The 16651-nt window shown below is 42.5% G+C and overlaps 1 protein-coding gene across 1 annotated transcript in view; it reads left to right on the top strand.

Moving 5' to 3' along the window:
• The window catches only part of LOC117389135 (activin receptor type-1-like), a 37420-nt gene that overhangs the window by 12129 nt on the left and 8640 nt on the right, over positions 1 to 16651 (top strand). The window contains exons 2-6 of the mRNA XM_033986738.2: positions 7139 to 7215; positions 8771 to 9016; positions 10107 to 10379; positions 10744 to 11010; positions 16169 to 16374. Of these exons, the coding sequence (XP_033842629.1) occupies positions 7146 to 7215; positions 8771 to 9016; positions 10107 to 10379; positions 10744 to 11010; positions 16169 to 16374 (1062 nt within the window). The 5' untranslated portion in view covers positions 7139 to 7145. The remainder of the gene's footprint in view (positions 1 to 7138; positions 7216 to 8770; positions 9017 to 10106; positions 10380 to 10743; positions 11011 to 16168; positions 16375 to 16651) is intronic.

Here is a 16651-nt window from a genome sequence, read left to right as displayed (position 1 = left end):
TTATAAACCATATTACCTAAAGTAGTGGTTTTGAGATCCTAAAATGTGATGATGTCATACTCTGGGATAGGGGGGGTGAGAGCCACTTGAGAGCCACATTGTACTTTTATGAATTTGCCTTTTAGATATTTCATTACAATGTTAAACCTGATCATTTCTATTGAAGTGAAGACTAGACCCTTTAACATCTTGTTAAAGGGTACTGTATCGCCACTTGTTTGTATTAAATATTATTGGCATATAGAACGTTGTGATATCATCTGAAACCCAGCGATTAAAAATGGCTAAAAAAAAAAGTAACAAAAACATTACGTTGAGGTGAGGAAACATTTTCAGATGGAGAATAAATATATGATAACGAATCCTCTATTAAAGAATGAGTGACTACGCCATCATTGAAACTATAGCGTGTAACATTACATAACAACGATGAGCGTTCTTTTGTCCAGCGTTAGCCCCCTCTCCCCTCCAGTTTGCCGCAGTCCCCCTCTCTGGTCGGCGGTGCGTGCCATGGTAACGGTGCCAGGCTGCCAGCTCAGACACAGATTCCACCTCTCGTCTGCCAGCGTGATGACTCAGCAGCTCTTGCAGGGCTCCAGCCTCCTCTCACGCTCCTCTTCCTCGCTCCTCTGCCTCCCTCCTCCTCCTGCGTCCCTCCTCTGCCTCCCTCCTCCTCCTGCCTTCCTCCTCTGCCTCCCTCCTCCTCCTGCCTTCCTCCTCTGCGTCCCTCCTCTTCCTCGCTCCTCTGCCTTCCTCCTCTTCCTCCCTCCTCTTACTCGCCCGTACACCGCAGCCCTCATCAGACAAAGTAGTGTTTTGTCACTCTCTCCTTCCTCCTGACCTGAATGCAAAACAGACCAAAATAATAATAATGATGCGCCCGACTCGGCTAATACGATTTGTTTTGCTCTCGAGAGCTTATTTCAACACTCCCTTTTTCAAACGCCATAGCAATAAATTGGGTTTAATACAGAGTTGAGTAATCTTCAGTTTTGCAGTTTCACACAAATGAGGTAAAAATATTGCTATTATGAAATGTCAAGTATATGTATTACAAAAGGATAATGCTTTCTAACTAGATTGATTATAAGTGAGCACCAATTATGTTACAATATTTAATAAGCATCTTAAAGGTGCACCACTTTAGGTGGCTTCTCTCATCATCCGCTTGTCTCCATGGAGATGGCAAGTTTAATGCCATGCTGTGGAACAATAACGTTTCCATGGAGACAAGCAGGGGACCGACGCTCTACAAGAAATGCTACATAGTGCACCTTTAACATCTAAATTGACCCAAGTGTTTTTCTTGGGTGGTTAGCTGAAAGTACCTAATACCCTTTTTTCCCCAATTTAAAACACTACCTAAATATATCGCTGGGTTTCAGATGACATCACTTTATTCTATTGGCCAGTAATATGCAATACTGATGGGGGTCAGGTAAAATGAATAATGTTAAATTTCATATTTTTGCTGCAAGTTCTTGGGTCTAGTTACTTATAGAAAACCACCAATACCTGAAGAGTAGAATAGAATAGAGACATATCTCTGTCCTTCTTAGCAATTATTAGTTCATATTATCAGCACATCTTGCATCATCAAATAACATTTCTATACTATATGTCAATCAAGTGTATTCAAGTTTTCTCTTTCACACTAAGTGGCACTTGTAATCATCCGGGGGCTGCTAATCACTTTATACCCAGCCCACCCCCTCCTCCGCTGGGCCGTGCTTATCGCGATGGCCCCTGGGGCTGGATCACTAGAAAGAGCCAACCGCGTAGGAAAAACACGGCGTCACCGAGATGTGGGAGCCCGCGCTGATATGAGAGATCACTTTCAAGTGTCTCCAACAGCCCACAACGGGGTCACCTCACGTACTCACTCCAAAGTCCTCTAGCACCCTGCCAATGGTGCTGTTGCATAGGGCACCGTAACGTGGGGCAGATTTTTCCAAAGATGCATGAATACTTTATGGGCTGTGGTCTATTGTGCTATGTAACTCAATTATAACTGCCAAGGGAGAGATGACTTTGAAGTGCACTTAAAACACCACTCCCATTTTTATTTTTTTGTTCTTGTCTCAACCCCAGTACATATTTTGTTCACCACCCTTTACTAAATGCTGGAAAAGAACGGTTTTAAATGGTCTCAATGGTCTCCTCACTTACCTTATGCATTCCGAGCATTCTAAGTACTCACGGAGATGAGTTTATAAGCGCTTTTCACAACTTTCAGAGGCCAGAATGGAGTTTTGCCTTCACGCTAATGCTAACAACTACAAAAAAGCACTTTACAATTAAAAGCTGGCAGTACATAGCTTTATTTTGACCTTAAGAGCAGCTTATATATCTTGTGTATCTGTACTGGGGCAAGACGGCTCAAATATATGGAATTTTGGCACAACATGCTTCAAAATAGCTACCGTAATTAACCTTCCAATTGCACATGAGATGAGAAAATGAGTAGGTAGAAGTCATATCAACTCCATTTTCACATCATTGGACATGGGAATAAAAGAAGGGAAAGGAAGTTGATAGATGGGTAGAAATGAGAGCGCGCCCTTGGCACCATGTCAGCGCCACATACACAGACCTCTCCAAATGATGCCAGTGAATTCAATACGGCGGGATAGAACGCCACACACACACGCGCACGCACGTACACGCATACAACACTAGCATTCAGCGCGCCATGAAGTTGTCTGCTCAGATCGCAATCGCTCCTGCAGATGCTAACCCCCCGCCCTCCTCCTCCTCTACCCCCTCACTACGAATCCCATCTGAGGTTTCCAGTGTCAGGAGCGGTTCTGGGTGTGTAGTCAGACACAAAGCTGCGAGGCGGCTCAGTGTTAGCGCGTAGCCTCGGATCCATGCTAATGTGTGAGCACAAGTGTGGCGTAGTGTCCGTTTACTGCGCCTATGTAAGGTAAACATGCTATTTAAACATGGGACCACTGGATTAGTGCAGACTTGCTAGTGACGCAGGCCCACATGAATAGCAGGTTGAAATGGTGACTATAACAAAATGAGGGAGTTCAGGTTGTTGTATTCGGCGGTGTGTTTTTACATGTATATTTTTTTTCAATTCAAGTTTTACATTTTAGTGGTTCCTGCTGTGGCAAAAACATAACATCCCCCCAGACAAGCAGGTAGTTAACCCCTCAGAAAAGTTACATAGTGCACCTTTACCCATTGATCAAAACCTTCTTAAATATAGACTGGGACAGACACTAGTAAAAGAAACGTTATAAACTTTTGCAATAGTAGGTGAACTTTTTCCCTTCCTGCAGTGCTCAGTATGTCCACTTTATAAATTAAAGTTTATAAATAAATAGGCTTGTATATAATGTTGAGTCTTTGAGTTAAAGAAAAATGTCCAGTGCAAAGAAGAACAAAAAGCTCAATACTCAATACTACACTGAAATAAATAAAGCGGCATAGTTTTGATATTTCTTTGGTCGCACACAGTGTGAAACTTTGAGTCTCTGGCCTATAGCTTTTCCGGTGTTTGTTTTGTTTTTGGATGATGGACTTGCATGTTTAATTCACTACATGTGCCCCCTGATCTTTATTTATCCCTTACACTTCTCATAATTCACCACTTGCAGACTAAGCGTGGGTGCGGAATAAGATCATTCCCATGGCCCACCGAGGGTCTTTTGGCAGCAAACAAAAACGCAATCATTTACCCACACGCTAACTGCAGCCCATTAAGCCAAGACTCCTGACATCTCCGGCTTAGTTAATTATGGTGAGTTATTGATCTGCCAACGGCGTCTACTCCTGGATACCGCGCTCATTGTTGGCTCTCGAAAACATGAGTGATATATGAGTGAGTATGGAGATAACTAAATCAGCCATCTTCTTGGCCGGCGAACTCCGATGGGAGCTCCAGACAAGTGTACTCTAGTGTCTTTTACTCATGTCTTTGTGCCGCGTCTTCCGGATCGGGCAAGCGTCCCAGGGAGAGGGCGAGGGAGGGGGAGGGAGAGACGGGGAGGAGAGGGAGGGGGAGACGGGGAGCAGAGGTGGGAGAGGTGCCCTTCTTTCTCCGAGTGTCTCTGGGGCGCTGACACCAGACACTTCCTCGTCCCACTTCCTCCTCCCGCTGCCTACCACCAACCAGGTTTTGCACATTAAGGCCGTGCCCAATACAATTAAGTGGGGTAGGGAGTTGTCTAATTGTGGTAATGCAACAAGGGAGGCATATTTCATACATTTGCGTGTCATAATTGGTTCATGTAGAGTTCAATCACGCTGGCTGAGATGGTAGCACCGTATATAGTATTGTATATTGTGGTAAAAGACAAAAGGCAATGGCTTTTAATGTTCTCTATATAGGCCCTAAAATGTTGGGTTTTTTTTTTTGTAGTTTTATTTTACCCAAGTAAATCTTCATGCCTTGAATTTTTTTTTAATTCAAGAAGTAAAAGGACTATGCCTCTCTACCATTATGGCTGTTTCTTGGACAACAAAATACTATATAACCTTTAAATTAGGAGGTATGGGACCAAAAACTAGGTTAGACACTAAACAGATTTTGTTCTGTAAACACCGCCATGGTATAATTCAAATTTTTGGTACTTCAGAGTCAGATATAACTTACTGAAAAAATGCCTCAATGTATTGCATAGACCTGGTTAAAGGTTTTGCTGCATGAAGCTTGACTAATTCATGCAGCCATTTACACTGTGTACATGTTTGTTCACAGATGCCAACTATTACCATAATTAGCTATGGCATTTTTAATGTTTAACCATGCGTCCCCATTATTCACAAGTAAACACCCCGAAATGAACCTCTCTACTGCCCCCCAAACTCCAATCAACCCCATCGCGTAGCCTCCCGTGACCCACTGTCCCCCAGTTGCCCTTTCGCCACGCCCCCTTCCTGTTGTCCCCCTATTTGGATGCACCCACTGTACCCCCTACCATTCCCAAAAGCACACACACACACACACCCCTGCACACGCACGTACACACACATTTACACACATTTACACACATTCACACATCCACACATCCACAAACTTCCCGATTATCTTTGTGTGGCAGGCCGCTGTTTTGTGCCCTGATTAAAGGAACAGCATGTGGTCCGTGTGCAACTGGGTCCAAGCAGACGCCGCCGTTGGGCTAATGCTATTGCTAACATTACATGCTTAATCATTTATGTCTGGGTAGACGGGGGCACAATGGCTGGAGAAGGGGCTGGCTGGTGCTGTGTGTTGGTGTGTGCGGCGGTGTGGTGTGTGTGTGTGTGTGTGTGTGTGCGTATTTATCAGTGGAGCAGATGCACTGAGGCGTGCACACACATGCTGCCAAGATAACGGCCCCAGTGCTGCTCAGCGTGGTACAGAGAAGGCACTGCTTTGGGGTGCTGTTGAAAACTAACATGTCATCTTTATAACATGGCTAGGGTTTGCTTTCATGTTGGTTGGATCGTGGTTGTGCGTAGTGTGGTGAAATATCCTAATCCAATCTAAATTTGAATTTAGAACGATCTCTACTCCCTCGACTGTTAAGAGTGGGCATCTCCATACGTGACATTTCTAGTATTAAGTATCATAGAGCCAACATTTGGGCACCCATTCCCTTCCTCTTCCTCCTCTCCTCTTCCGCCTCCTCTCCTCTGCTCCTCAGTTGTCTATCTGCTCCTCTTCCTCCACTCTCCTCCTCTTCCTCCACTCTCCTCCTCACTCATCTGTCTGTTCCTCTCTTCTTCTCCTCCTCCTCACATTTGCCTGCTCCTCTTCTCTCTCTGTCCAGTCTCCTCTCTTCTCCTCACATGTCTGTCTCCTCCTTTTCTCTCTTCACATTTGCCTGCTCTTTTCCTCTCTCCAGTCTCCTCTCCTTCGCATTTGTCTTTCTGCTCTCTGCATCTCTTCTCACATCTGTCTACTCCTCCTCATGTTTCCCTGCTTCTCTCTCTCTCTCTCTCTCTCTCTCTCTCTCTCTCTCTCTCTCTCTCTCTCTCTCTCTCTCTCTCTCTCTCTCTCTCTCTCTCTCTCTCTCTCTCTCTCTCTCTCTCTCTCTCTCTCTCTCTCTCTCTCTCTCTCTCTCTCTCTCTCTCTCTCTCTCTCTCTCTCTCTCTCTCTCTCTCTCTCTCTCTCTCTCTCTCTCTCTCTCTCTCTCTCTCTCTCTCTCTCTCTCCCCTCCTCACATGTCTGTCTCCTCCTTTTCTCTCCAGTCTCCTCTCCTTCTCATTTGTCTTTCTCCTCCTCTCTTCCCACGTCTGTCTCCTCCTTTCCTCCTCACGTTTGCCTGCTCCTCTCTCTCTCTCTCTCCAGTCTCTTCTCCTTCTCATTTGTCTTTCTCCTCCTGTCTTCCTCTCCCCTCCTCACATGTCTGTCTCCTCCTTTTCTCTCCAGTCTCCTCTCCTTCTCATTTGTCTTTCTCCTCCTCTCTTCTCACGTCTGTCTCCTCCTTTCCTCCTCATGTTTGCCTACTCCTCTCCTTTAGCCAGTGTCTTCTCCTTCTCATTTGTCTTTCTTCTTCTCTCTTCCTCTCTTCCCCTCACATGTTCGTCTCCTCCTTTTCTCTCCTCATGTTTGCTCTTCTCCTCTCTCTAGTCTCTTATCCTTCTCATTTGTCTTTCTCCTCCTCTCTTCCTCTCTTCTCCTCACATGTCTGTCTCCTCCTCTCCTCCTCTCATCTGCCTGCCCCTCTCCGCTCTGTGCCAAGCCGCCTGTCCCGGTGACACACACGCCGTGCCCAGGCATCAACACACCCTTACGCTCGCTCCAGAGGCAGCCAATCGGAGAGCACCAGTCTCCCCATTGCTTGCCACTCAACGGCTTGTTGCCAGGACGACAGGCAGGCATGAGACCCACTTTATTTGAGCATGTTAAAAACTTGATGTTGACTCTTTTACAAAATAACAAGAAAAGGTTTTGGTGTGTTAAAAATGTTCCCACAATTCGACTTGGATCGTCAGAAAATCGCAGCTTTAGTCTGGTCGTCTTGTTTCTCACTCCGTGCTGTCCCGCAGATGGCTGGTGCAAAATGAATAGCGTTAGCGTGGGGTTCATCACCTTTATTTTGGCAGTTTTTAGCATTAGCACATCTCTGTATGTGTTTGTGGGCTGGGTTTACTGCAGTGCAGCTCTGACCACTTTCTTCTCTTCTGTGCTCCCCTCCAGGTCTACAATGAAGTCCTGGGCCACGTTCCCTCTGCTTTTGATCATCCTGATAGTGCCTTCCTGCTGGAGCTTGGAAGGTAAGTGCCAGTGTAGGATTTTACACACAACAAAGTACGTAACATAAAGGTTTGTTTTAAATAAAATGGTACATTGTTATAGTTAAACACCATCTATCATTATTGCACATTATCATAGGATGAGCTTAGAGTTGATGATCAAGTTGGATTAAGCGCTACAAGGTTTGTCAACATCAAAGGTTGGGGTGGGCAATCTGCCAGAAACACAATTTATGTAGAGCCTAGATCACAACTTTAATTATATCATGATTCATGCACACTGACTATCTTTATATAAGCTCAAGTTACCTCTTAAAAGAATCTTCTGCCTTCATGACTTATAGTTGATCTGTTAATACCACAGCATTGGGATCAGATCACAGTTGCTGGGCTTCACATGACATCACAACATTATTTAGGTCAATAATATTTAATACAGATGGGTGCAGTGAAAATTCATATTGATAAAATGCATATTTTTTCTTGTAACACAGGGTGTTCTTGAGTCAAGCCACTAATCAGGATTAAAGTGCATATGACAGGTTTTGACGATTCTCTAATTTCTACTTAAGATGATGGGATAATATCTGTTTGAATAAAATCAAAAGCAATTTGAAAATAAAAGTTGAAAAATGTCTTAAAAATTAAAGAAATTAGAGAGGTAACATCACGCTAGGGAGAATCCGAAAGTTAGTCACAATTTAACACGTTTTTTCTGAAACTTTAAACATGATTTCAACAAAATAAAGGTGTTTTCTTATATTTTTATTTGGTAAATAATCATTTCTGTGTACATTAGATGAGCTTTGGCCTATTGTACAACATGGTTGCTAGGCAACAGTTATAGAATTCCCTAGTTTGATGACATAATTTCCAACCAGGGAGTAAAATTTGAAACTTAAAAAATGGACAAACTTGTTTTTTTTTTTTCTTAGTAAAATCTTAAATATAATGATGTTAACTGTTTTAGTGAAATGTCTAGTCCAACCTGTGATAGGCACTGTAACATTTGTGAATTTGCCTTTTAGATATTTCTCCATGTCATAAATAAAGAAAACTGTCTCTTGCCCCCATCTGGGAGTATGACATCACCTCTTTCAAGAATATGAACAGCACAATACAGTTTTAGTACTAGATCTCCCAGTCCTTAGCAAAGTTACTCAACAGAAAATAGAAAATGTTTCAGAACGGTTCATAATAGGTCCTCTGGTCAAGATGTGAGTAGATCATACATTGTGTTCGGGGTGGGACATTGAAAAGCAGTGATTCAGACCCCCCAGCCGTTTCCTTCACTAACCCACATTTAAATCGAGCCATCTTCCAGTCCCCACCCATGACTCATGGCTTCAGATTCACACAATTTGTTTTGGTCTCAGCACGGTCCCCCGTCTGTCTCCCTCTGAACTGCTGTCTGCGTGTTATTTTAAAAAAGCACCGCAGTGGCACGCGCTTCGAGAACGCCGCAGGATTGCACTTCAGAAGTTATCCCTTGACTAATCTCTCCAGCAGACACAAAACATTTAGCACCCTTCTCTGCACTGACCTTGTATATTTTTTTTTTGTTGTATTTTTACAGGAGGTGTTGTGAGTAACTTTGAATGTGAGTGTGACGCATCGACGTGCAGAGCGGACAGCCGGTGTTTTGGACAAAAGTGTTTCACCTCGCTGTCCGTACAGAATGATACGGCGGTGACGGAGAAGGGGTGCATTGTGGGTAGCGAAGTAGATGCTTGTTCACGCCCACCGACTTCTGAGTTGGTGGTAGAGTGCTGCGAAGGGGACTTGTGCAACACCAATGCCTCCTTGCAGTTTCCAGTGAAAGGTAAGAGTGACAAATGAAAGGAAAGTTTCAGTAAGTTCCCATATTAACTTGAAGAAAAACAGTCATTATGTTGAGAAATAAATCATCGTTCCTCGGCATCAATTAGCTGTGAAATGAGCCGGAGAAATGCACTGGATAAATATTTGTGTCTGCTGTCTGTTTAATGTAAGAAAGTGCCTCTACCAACATAGATTCAATTCAGCCACATTTTAAATGAAGGCTGAAAATACTAATAAGAAAATACATGCACACCTACCCATACACTTATAATGGGTCAATACCTGGACCGTTAGACCGCTAGCTAATTAACGATGTCCCCCCAATGTTGTTCAGAAGCTTTAGTTATCTGATTAACTGTTAATATCTTGCGTTAACCTACCAGACGCGTATTCAGTTCGCTGTCTATGCTTCATGTAGCTGAATAAATATAAATGTGTTATGTTGGTGTGCTGTACTGCTATTCAGCCTGTTGTTGTCCATTTTATTGTTCTTATTATAACTTGCCTTTAAAGATAAAATGTCTGTTCTTGGTCTCAGATTTTGTAAAATACATTTCCCCCAAAAATGCGACTTGTAGTCCAGTGCGACTTATATATGTTTTTTTTCTTCATTATTATGCATATTTTGGCTGGTGCGACTTAGACTCCAGAGCGACTTCAGTCCAGAAAACTCAAAATACAATAGATTCTCCTCTGCGGGTTTCTTTTTTCATTTTCCTCCTTTGGGTTAGTCCAGTTTGGCCTAGTTTAGCCGTGGTTTAGTTTTGTTAAAGTGCTGGTTTTGATCAGATGGTAAGATACTGGGAAGAATCATGGTATCGGGTGATCCTAGAATGTCCAAAAGGATACACGATCTGTTCAGTTTTTGAGACACTGAATAGCCCGTAATACCCTTCTGACTCATTCTGTAATCTCACAATAATCATGTCACTAGACACCACCACATATGGGTAACACCGCTTTCTTCTGCCAAACGGAGCACATTTAATTCTCGCTCCCATGTCGGCCATAATCAGCTCTCCTGCCTTTTCATTTAATGCTCACTAATAGTATTGGTCTAATGGACGCGCCTGTGCTTGTGCTCTTATCAGATGTGGAAGTGTCCTCAGGCAGGCCCGTCCTCCGGGAACAGCAGTGCGTGTGCGAGGGCCCCCCCTGCAGGCACAACCAGCGCTGCACGGGACAACACTGCTTCTCCTCACTTACCATAAAGGACGGGGTGGCCACACAGCACAAGGGCTGCCTGAGGGACGACCAGGAGGGCAGAGACACCTGTGCCACGGCCCCTTCCCCCACCCGTGTCGTCAAGTGCTGCCAGGGCCATCTGTGTAACATGAACGTCAGTGTGCAGGCTCCGGGGAAAGGTGACTTTGGGAACATAGTACACATTTTTGTCGTTGACTCGCTTTCTTCACATTGACACTAGGGTGGTCAAAAGTCGAAAATCAGATACCAATCAAGCGTAAAACTAGTCTCGAAACTAGATACTCATTTGAGCAAGTGTCGATACTCAGAAATGTATCACACCAAAATCTGATTATTATGATTTCTGGACCTTAAAAGAAATGCAAACCACAAAATCTGGTATGAGTACACATCATATACATAGTTTAGTACTGAGTGTTTAATTCCACTGCAATCATTTCAACATCAATTCATCTGCGTACAATAAGTCTCCAATCCATACTCGTTTCTCATCCTGTGGTATTCTGCTCTTTGTCTCTACAGAAGAGGTGGTGAAGCCGGTGGTGCGAGAGGAGCATGAGTGTGTGTGTGAGGGAAGTTCATGTGAGACGTTAAACCGCTGCAGAGGCCACCAGTGCTTCTCCTCCCTGACCGTGAACACCGGCTCCCTGGTCTACCAAAAGGGCTGTTTCAAAGTCTACGAGCAGAGCACCCTCACCTGCAAGACTCCGCCCTCTCGGGACCAGGTGGTGGAGTGCTGCTACGGCCACCTCTGCAACATGAACAGCACCGTGCAACTGCCGGTCAAAGGTAAATGATAAATTCTCATGGGAATGTAGGAATCTTCTCTTTCTAAATGCTCTTTAACTGATAATCTAGGGGAGACATAGTATGCAAAATCGGACTTCTATAGTATTTTAACCATGCTGTAATGGTTTGCCCCCCCCCCCCCCGTATTGCTGTTTGCTTCCATAAACTTCTGTTATCAACTGCTGGGAATTTTTTCTAATTTGACAACAAGACCATGCAAAGAACCAGTTAGGGAAGTTAATTTATTTTATGAGCTAGATTATTTAATTCTAACCACATCCATATTACTCAAATATTTATTGATTTATTGTGCCTTTAGCACATTCCTTTTCTTGCTATGTTCATAGCTGTCAAATTGACATGCACAAGATGAATTGAGGCATTATTCCACAACGCTCCAATATGGGTAATGTTATATTCATGTGGTCTGGGCAGCGTTTGGCCTTGGTAAAAATGAGAAAATTTCATGCAACACCATGTAATGATTGAACCAAGCTACAGGCTACTATCAGCAATCCAGTCTCATTTTATGGGTTAAAAAGTTCTAATATTTCTAAGTCCTGATGGTTGAAGGGACCTTTTAAATAACATTTTTTCATACAAGACCTCAGCAAGCAAATGACTTTAAGAATTGTTAATTAAAATGGCTGCCTGCCCCTAGTCCTTGTTTTGGTTCATTTTCATTTATATAAGTGGAGTATGCTCAGAAGGCTTTGCCAAGTTATTAGCTTGTTTCAAGAGCCAGACTCTGAATCCTCCAAATAAAAAAATTACATTACCGTCCCATCCAAGTTATTTTCCCCTTGTTCAGTCCTAATTGAAATGAGTATTAACGAGATAGATTATAACTATATAGTTGACAAAAGCTATAATACGACACCCATGGATCATTATTTTATATTTTTGACACTTAAAATCAATCTAATCAAGGAATATTGATCTTAAACAACAAATTCACTGACTTCGGTTTGAAAACTGCATTAATTACCACCTGCCCCCTTTGCTGTACACGAAGTTCCACACTGTTGGGCCGGTTCACGGTTGTTTCAGTGGGCATGGTTGCCGTTCACAATTGAATAGCGAGCATTGGATTTTTAAAATTTGTGCCAAAATGCTTTACAGCATTACTAAATCCTACGTGTATCAAAATTTAAGAAAGGTGTCTTGTATGCAAGAGAAGAGAAAGATTTCTTAAACATGCATGGATACAATTTCGGGTGTGTAAATGAGAAGGGAAAATTATTATAAAATGGTAAAAAAAAACAAAAAACTAAAAGTTTAAATTCTATTTTGCATAATATTTCTTGCCTTTTTAATTCAAAGTGACTGTTAGCCTAACTGAACATGTCATTACCACAGGAACTGCCACTCACAAACCCTTTAGCACAGTGAGGGTGACACTACTGGCTGTCACATTTTCTGCCCTAGCTGTTTTGGATGCCTCCATTGGCCTGGCTTTTCAGGGCACAGTGGTCATTCGGCTGGAGCCATATGAAACAGAACCGCAAGGGACAGTGGCCAGCCAAGGGGAGATTTTCAATATGATTTAGTCATGGTCTACTTGTGCTGTGTCCCCCTCTGCGGCTGTCAAAACTGGCTGACAAGCACCTACTGGGTGAGCCCACCTGGGAATGAAGGGCAGCTGTATGCAGAAAAATCCTTGTAAACTTTCATTTGATCCCCATACTAAAGGAGTTTGCCAAAAGCTTACATCGGCGACAGCTTGGTAATTATCTAAATATGTTAATGCATCTTTTGGTTATGTCTGGTAGATGTTATGAATGCACTGCTAGTTGGATGGATTTAGGGAAAAAGAGCACACTATGCTAGTTGAAAAAAGGGGGACATTGTCAGTGCTGCCTGGAGTGCTGTTCAGGCGCTCCCTCGGAATGTCTGGAAACTCTGAATAGTGGTCAGTTGTTTGGGCTGGCCTCTGCAGACTACATCGGACACCCCCTCACCATTGACAATTTTTCAGAATTCAAACGGATTTGGATGTGAAAGAAAGTGGCCATGTAGTGTTAGACTGAGTAGTGATTTTTAGTAGTGAATATGCTACTCAGTGATTGCTGGTTCAATCGATACAAGTAACATTTTGCTTTTATGTTTCAAAGGAATCTTTTATGTAAAACTGACTTTGCCTTGCCTTATAATAGCTCCTCAAAAACATATTAGAAGTGTTTGTTTTTCATGCATGTTTAGACTGTTCTGTTTGCTTAAGTCTCCCTTTGAGCAGAAATAACTTTACCTTCACTACCAACCATCTATATTATAATGTCTGGTTGATTATAACCATGCTGCTAATTTGGCATTACAAAATGATTCAGTACCTATTGTTGCCAAGAGAGGGCACCAAATATGTTTGCTCCACACATATGTTCCTATTTAACAGGAGTTAGTCCAGTCTATTCATGCTACATACAAAAATAAAAATGCAAACCTCTCCAGTCTCCAGTAGAGTGCATCAGATATATAACCACTTAGTTTTTAGTTTTACAAATAACACTTGGATTAAAGAGGGGGTAGTACCCTTCTGTTGGGTATTAAAGGCTTGTGGGCTGGAGAAACTGTGGTGCTAACTGTAAGGAGGGTTTGAATAGGTCCTGTAGAGATCACTAGATTACTCAAACATGCATGGATGACATAGAAAACCTCTTCAGGCATGTTTTTGTAGAGAGAACAACATTAAAGCATAGTAGAAAACTCCTAACTCCATTTCACTGTTAAGTCAGCCTTGTATCTAATCAAGCCCAACAAAGATATAAAATCAAACACAATTTATATAATAATTTGTAGCGCGGTGTAGTTAAGTGTCATAAAGGTACAATTTTTCATTTTCCAGTGAAACCTATGGATGATATTGTGTGTCAGGGCTCTTTGGGTCAGTGTAATCAATCTCAGACACCTGTGCCAATTAGTTTGCCAGGTAAGAACAATTAAAGGAAAAACTACTTAAAGTCATTCCACATTATTAAGCAGGCCACCATTTCCAAGCAGTATAGGAAAGAATAAGGATCTCTCTAGTGTCAAAAAAGCATGAAATAGTTGAATACCTTGGACAAGGTGTGAAAACAGATATTTCACAAAAACTTGAGCGTGGTTATCGTACTATTAAGAGATTTGTAGCTGATTCAGAGCACACGCAGGTCCGTGCAGATAAAGGCACAATGAGGAAGGTTTCTGCCAGACAAATACATTGTATTAAGAGAGCAGCTGCTAAAATTCCATTGCAAAGCAGCAAACAGGTATTTGAAGCTGCTGGTGCCTCTGGAACTCTGCGAACATCAAGGTGCGGGATCCTCCAGAGGCTTGCAGTTATGCATAAACCTTCTATACAGTCACCCTTAACCAATGCTCACAAGCAGAAATGACTCCAATGGGCCCAGAAAAACATGAAGACATGGGACATGGTGGACAGCCACCATGTCCCAACAAGGCTGCGACGTCAGCAAGGAGGTGGCAGAGTCATGGTTTGGGCTGGAATCATTGGGAGAGAACTGGCCGTCTCCTTTAGGGTCCGTGAAGGTGTGAAAATGACCTCTGTAAAGTATGTGGCGTTTCTGCCCGACCACGTTCTTCCATGGTACAAAAAGAAGAACCATGTTTTCTGTAGCAAAATCATCTTCATGCATCACAATGAACCATCTCATACTGCAAGGATCTGTATCATTGGTTGCTATGGGCAAGAGAAACTCATGGTGTGGCCCCCATCCTTCCTGACCTCAACCCTTGAGAACCTTTGGAGCATCCTCAAGCGAAAGATCTTTGAGGACGGGAGGCAGTTCACATCCAAACAGCAGCTCTGGGAGGCTATTCTGACATCCTGGAAAGAAACTCAAGTAGAAATTCTCCACAAACTCACAAATACAATGGATGCAAGAATTGTTAAGCTCCTATCAAATTGGGGGTCATATGTTAAAATGTAACTTGACTTGTTAAGATTTTCTGATTGAAATAGCTTTTGATTTCAGTAATATGCTAATGCTTCTAATTGAAAAATAACCAAATGACCACTTTCAGTTCTTTACAACAATAACATGGTTTGAAACTCTGTTGTGAAACTGTTGTGCATAATAATTTGGAATAGTGCATTTTAAGTTTTTATTTTTGAAAAAATACTGTTATCATTGGGAGGTTTGTTCAGTAACATTCGAATTGTACTCTAAAGGTTGATGACTTGAAAATTATGATGACTCTCATTTAGCTTGACAATTTAGCAAAATCGGAGAAAAATATAATTTGTATAATTTGGAACTTGTAGACTTAAGCCCGCCACACACTACAGGACTTTTCCATCTTAAATGATTTTCTAAATGTGCCTCAAAAAGGGCCATCAGGCCACAGGCATGTGGAGAATTGCATGAGATTTTAACTTTATGGTTCTTGAGCGCAAAGACTGCAGCGGGATACTGCAGCGAACAGACAGCGCACCACAACCTAAGTTTTAAGCCATCAAAACTATAGTGCACCTCGCATAAAATATCTAAAATGTCAGAGCACTGTACTTCTACTGTAGATGCAAGTCAGGACTGTGCTATTATTATTTGTGAAATGGGGAATAGTTCAGATAAATGCTTTTAATGCACAGAATACTTGCAATTAACTAGACTCGTGTTTACAGTAGCAGCAGCTTCACCCTGATTCATGCTGCATGGATTTATTTAAACAGACACGTGAGGAACTACTCATCCCTTTACTTTTAAAGAACGCTGGATTAACAACACTATTTTGTGTGCTCGGGATCATTATTTACACATTCTATTGGATAATATGGATGAGAATGCTGCCGTTTAACTTAAGCAGCTTTATTACTCACCTTTTGAGTTAAGTTTGTATCTTGTGCCTCTGTATCTGTCACTCCATCTGCCCTGATGCACTGTTTTACTGGTTGGTGTAGTGGTGATGATGTTTTGTGGTTACGAAATGAAAGAGTACCTCAGCGTTGCACTTGACACTACACACATGAGTGGATTAAAAATTGCATACGAGGATCCGAAGTTGGGTCACACCTCCCTGAATTCGGGGAGAAGCAAATTGGGACCTACTTCGGGCAAATTGCCCTGCCGTGTGTGGTGGGCTTAACTAAATTATACACACTGACAAGTATTGTTTTCACTGATCAACCAAGCCCACTGTATTTGATTTTGTGTGCCTACAGCGGAGGAGCTCTCCCACTACAGCGTGACCACCCTGGCTATTGTCATCGTGGCACCCATTATACTCCTGATCATCCTCTCCACCATCGCCATCCTAATATTCCGCCGAATTCACCACAACCAGATGGAGCGCCTAACCTCCCGGGACGCCGAATATGGAACCATCGACGGCCTCATAGCTTCCAACGTGGGGGAGAGCACTTTGGCAGTAAGTATTGGACATGATAAAGAGACTCTCTGTGCTAAGAATAGAGGCTTTGTAAAGAAGTTCTAATCAAGCACTAAATTGTAAAGTACACCTGGATAGCTTACTTCCTAAAGATTATGGCCCTTGTGATGTTCAAAGATATATTTTTTTATGATTTCTTTTAAAGGGTCTGGATTTTTTTAAATGTATTTAAGCAAAAATTTGTCTTGCACAGTAGATATATTTCATAGCTCAGCTCTTGAGGTCAAAATAAGTCTGCTGTGAAATGTCTGCATCT

Source organism: Periophthalmus magnuspinnatus, chromosome 21, assembly GCF_009829125.3.
Source record: "Periophthalmus magnuspinnatus isolate fPerMag1 chromosome 21, fPerMag1.2.pri, whole genome shotgun sequence".
Lineage (NCBI taxonomy): Eukaryota > Metazoa > Chordata > Actinopteri > Gobiiformes > Gobiidae > Periophthalmus > Periophthalmus magnuspinnatus.
This window is presented reverse-complemented; position numbering and strand designations above follow the sequence as displayed.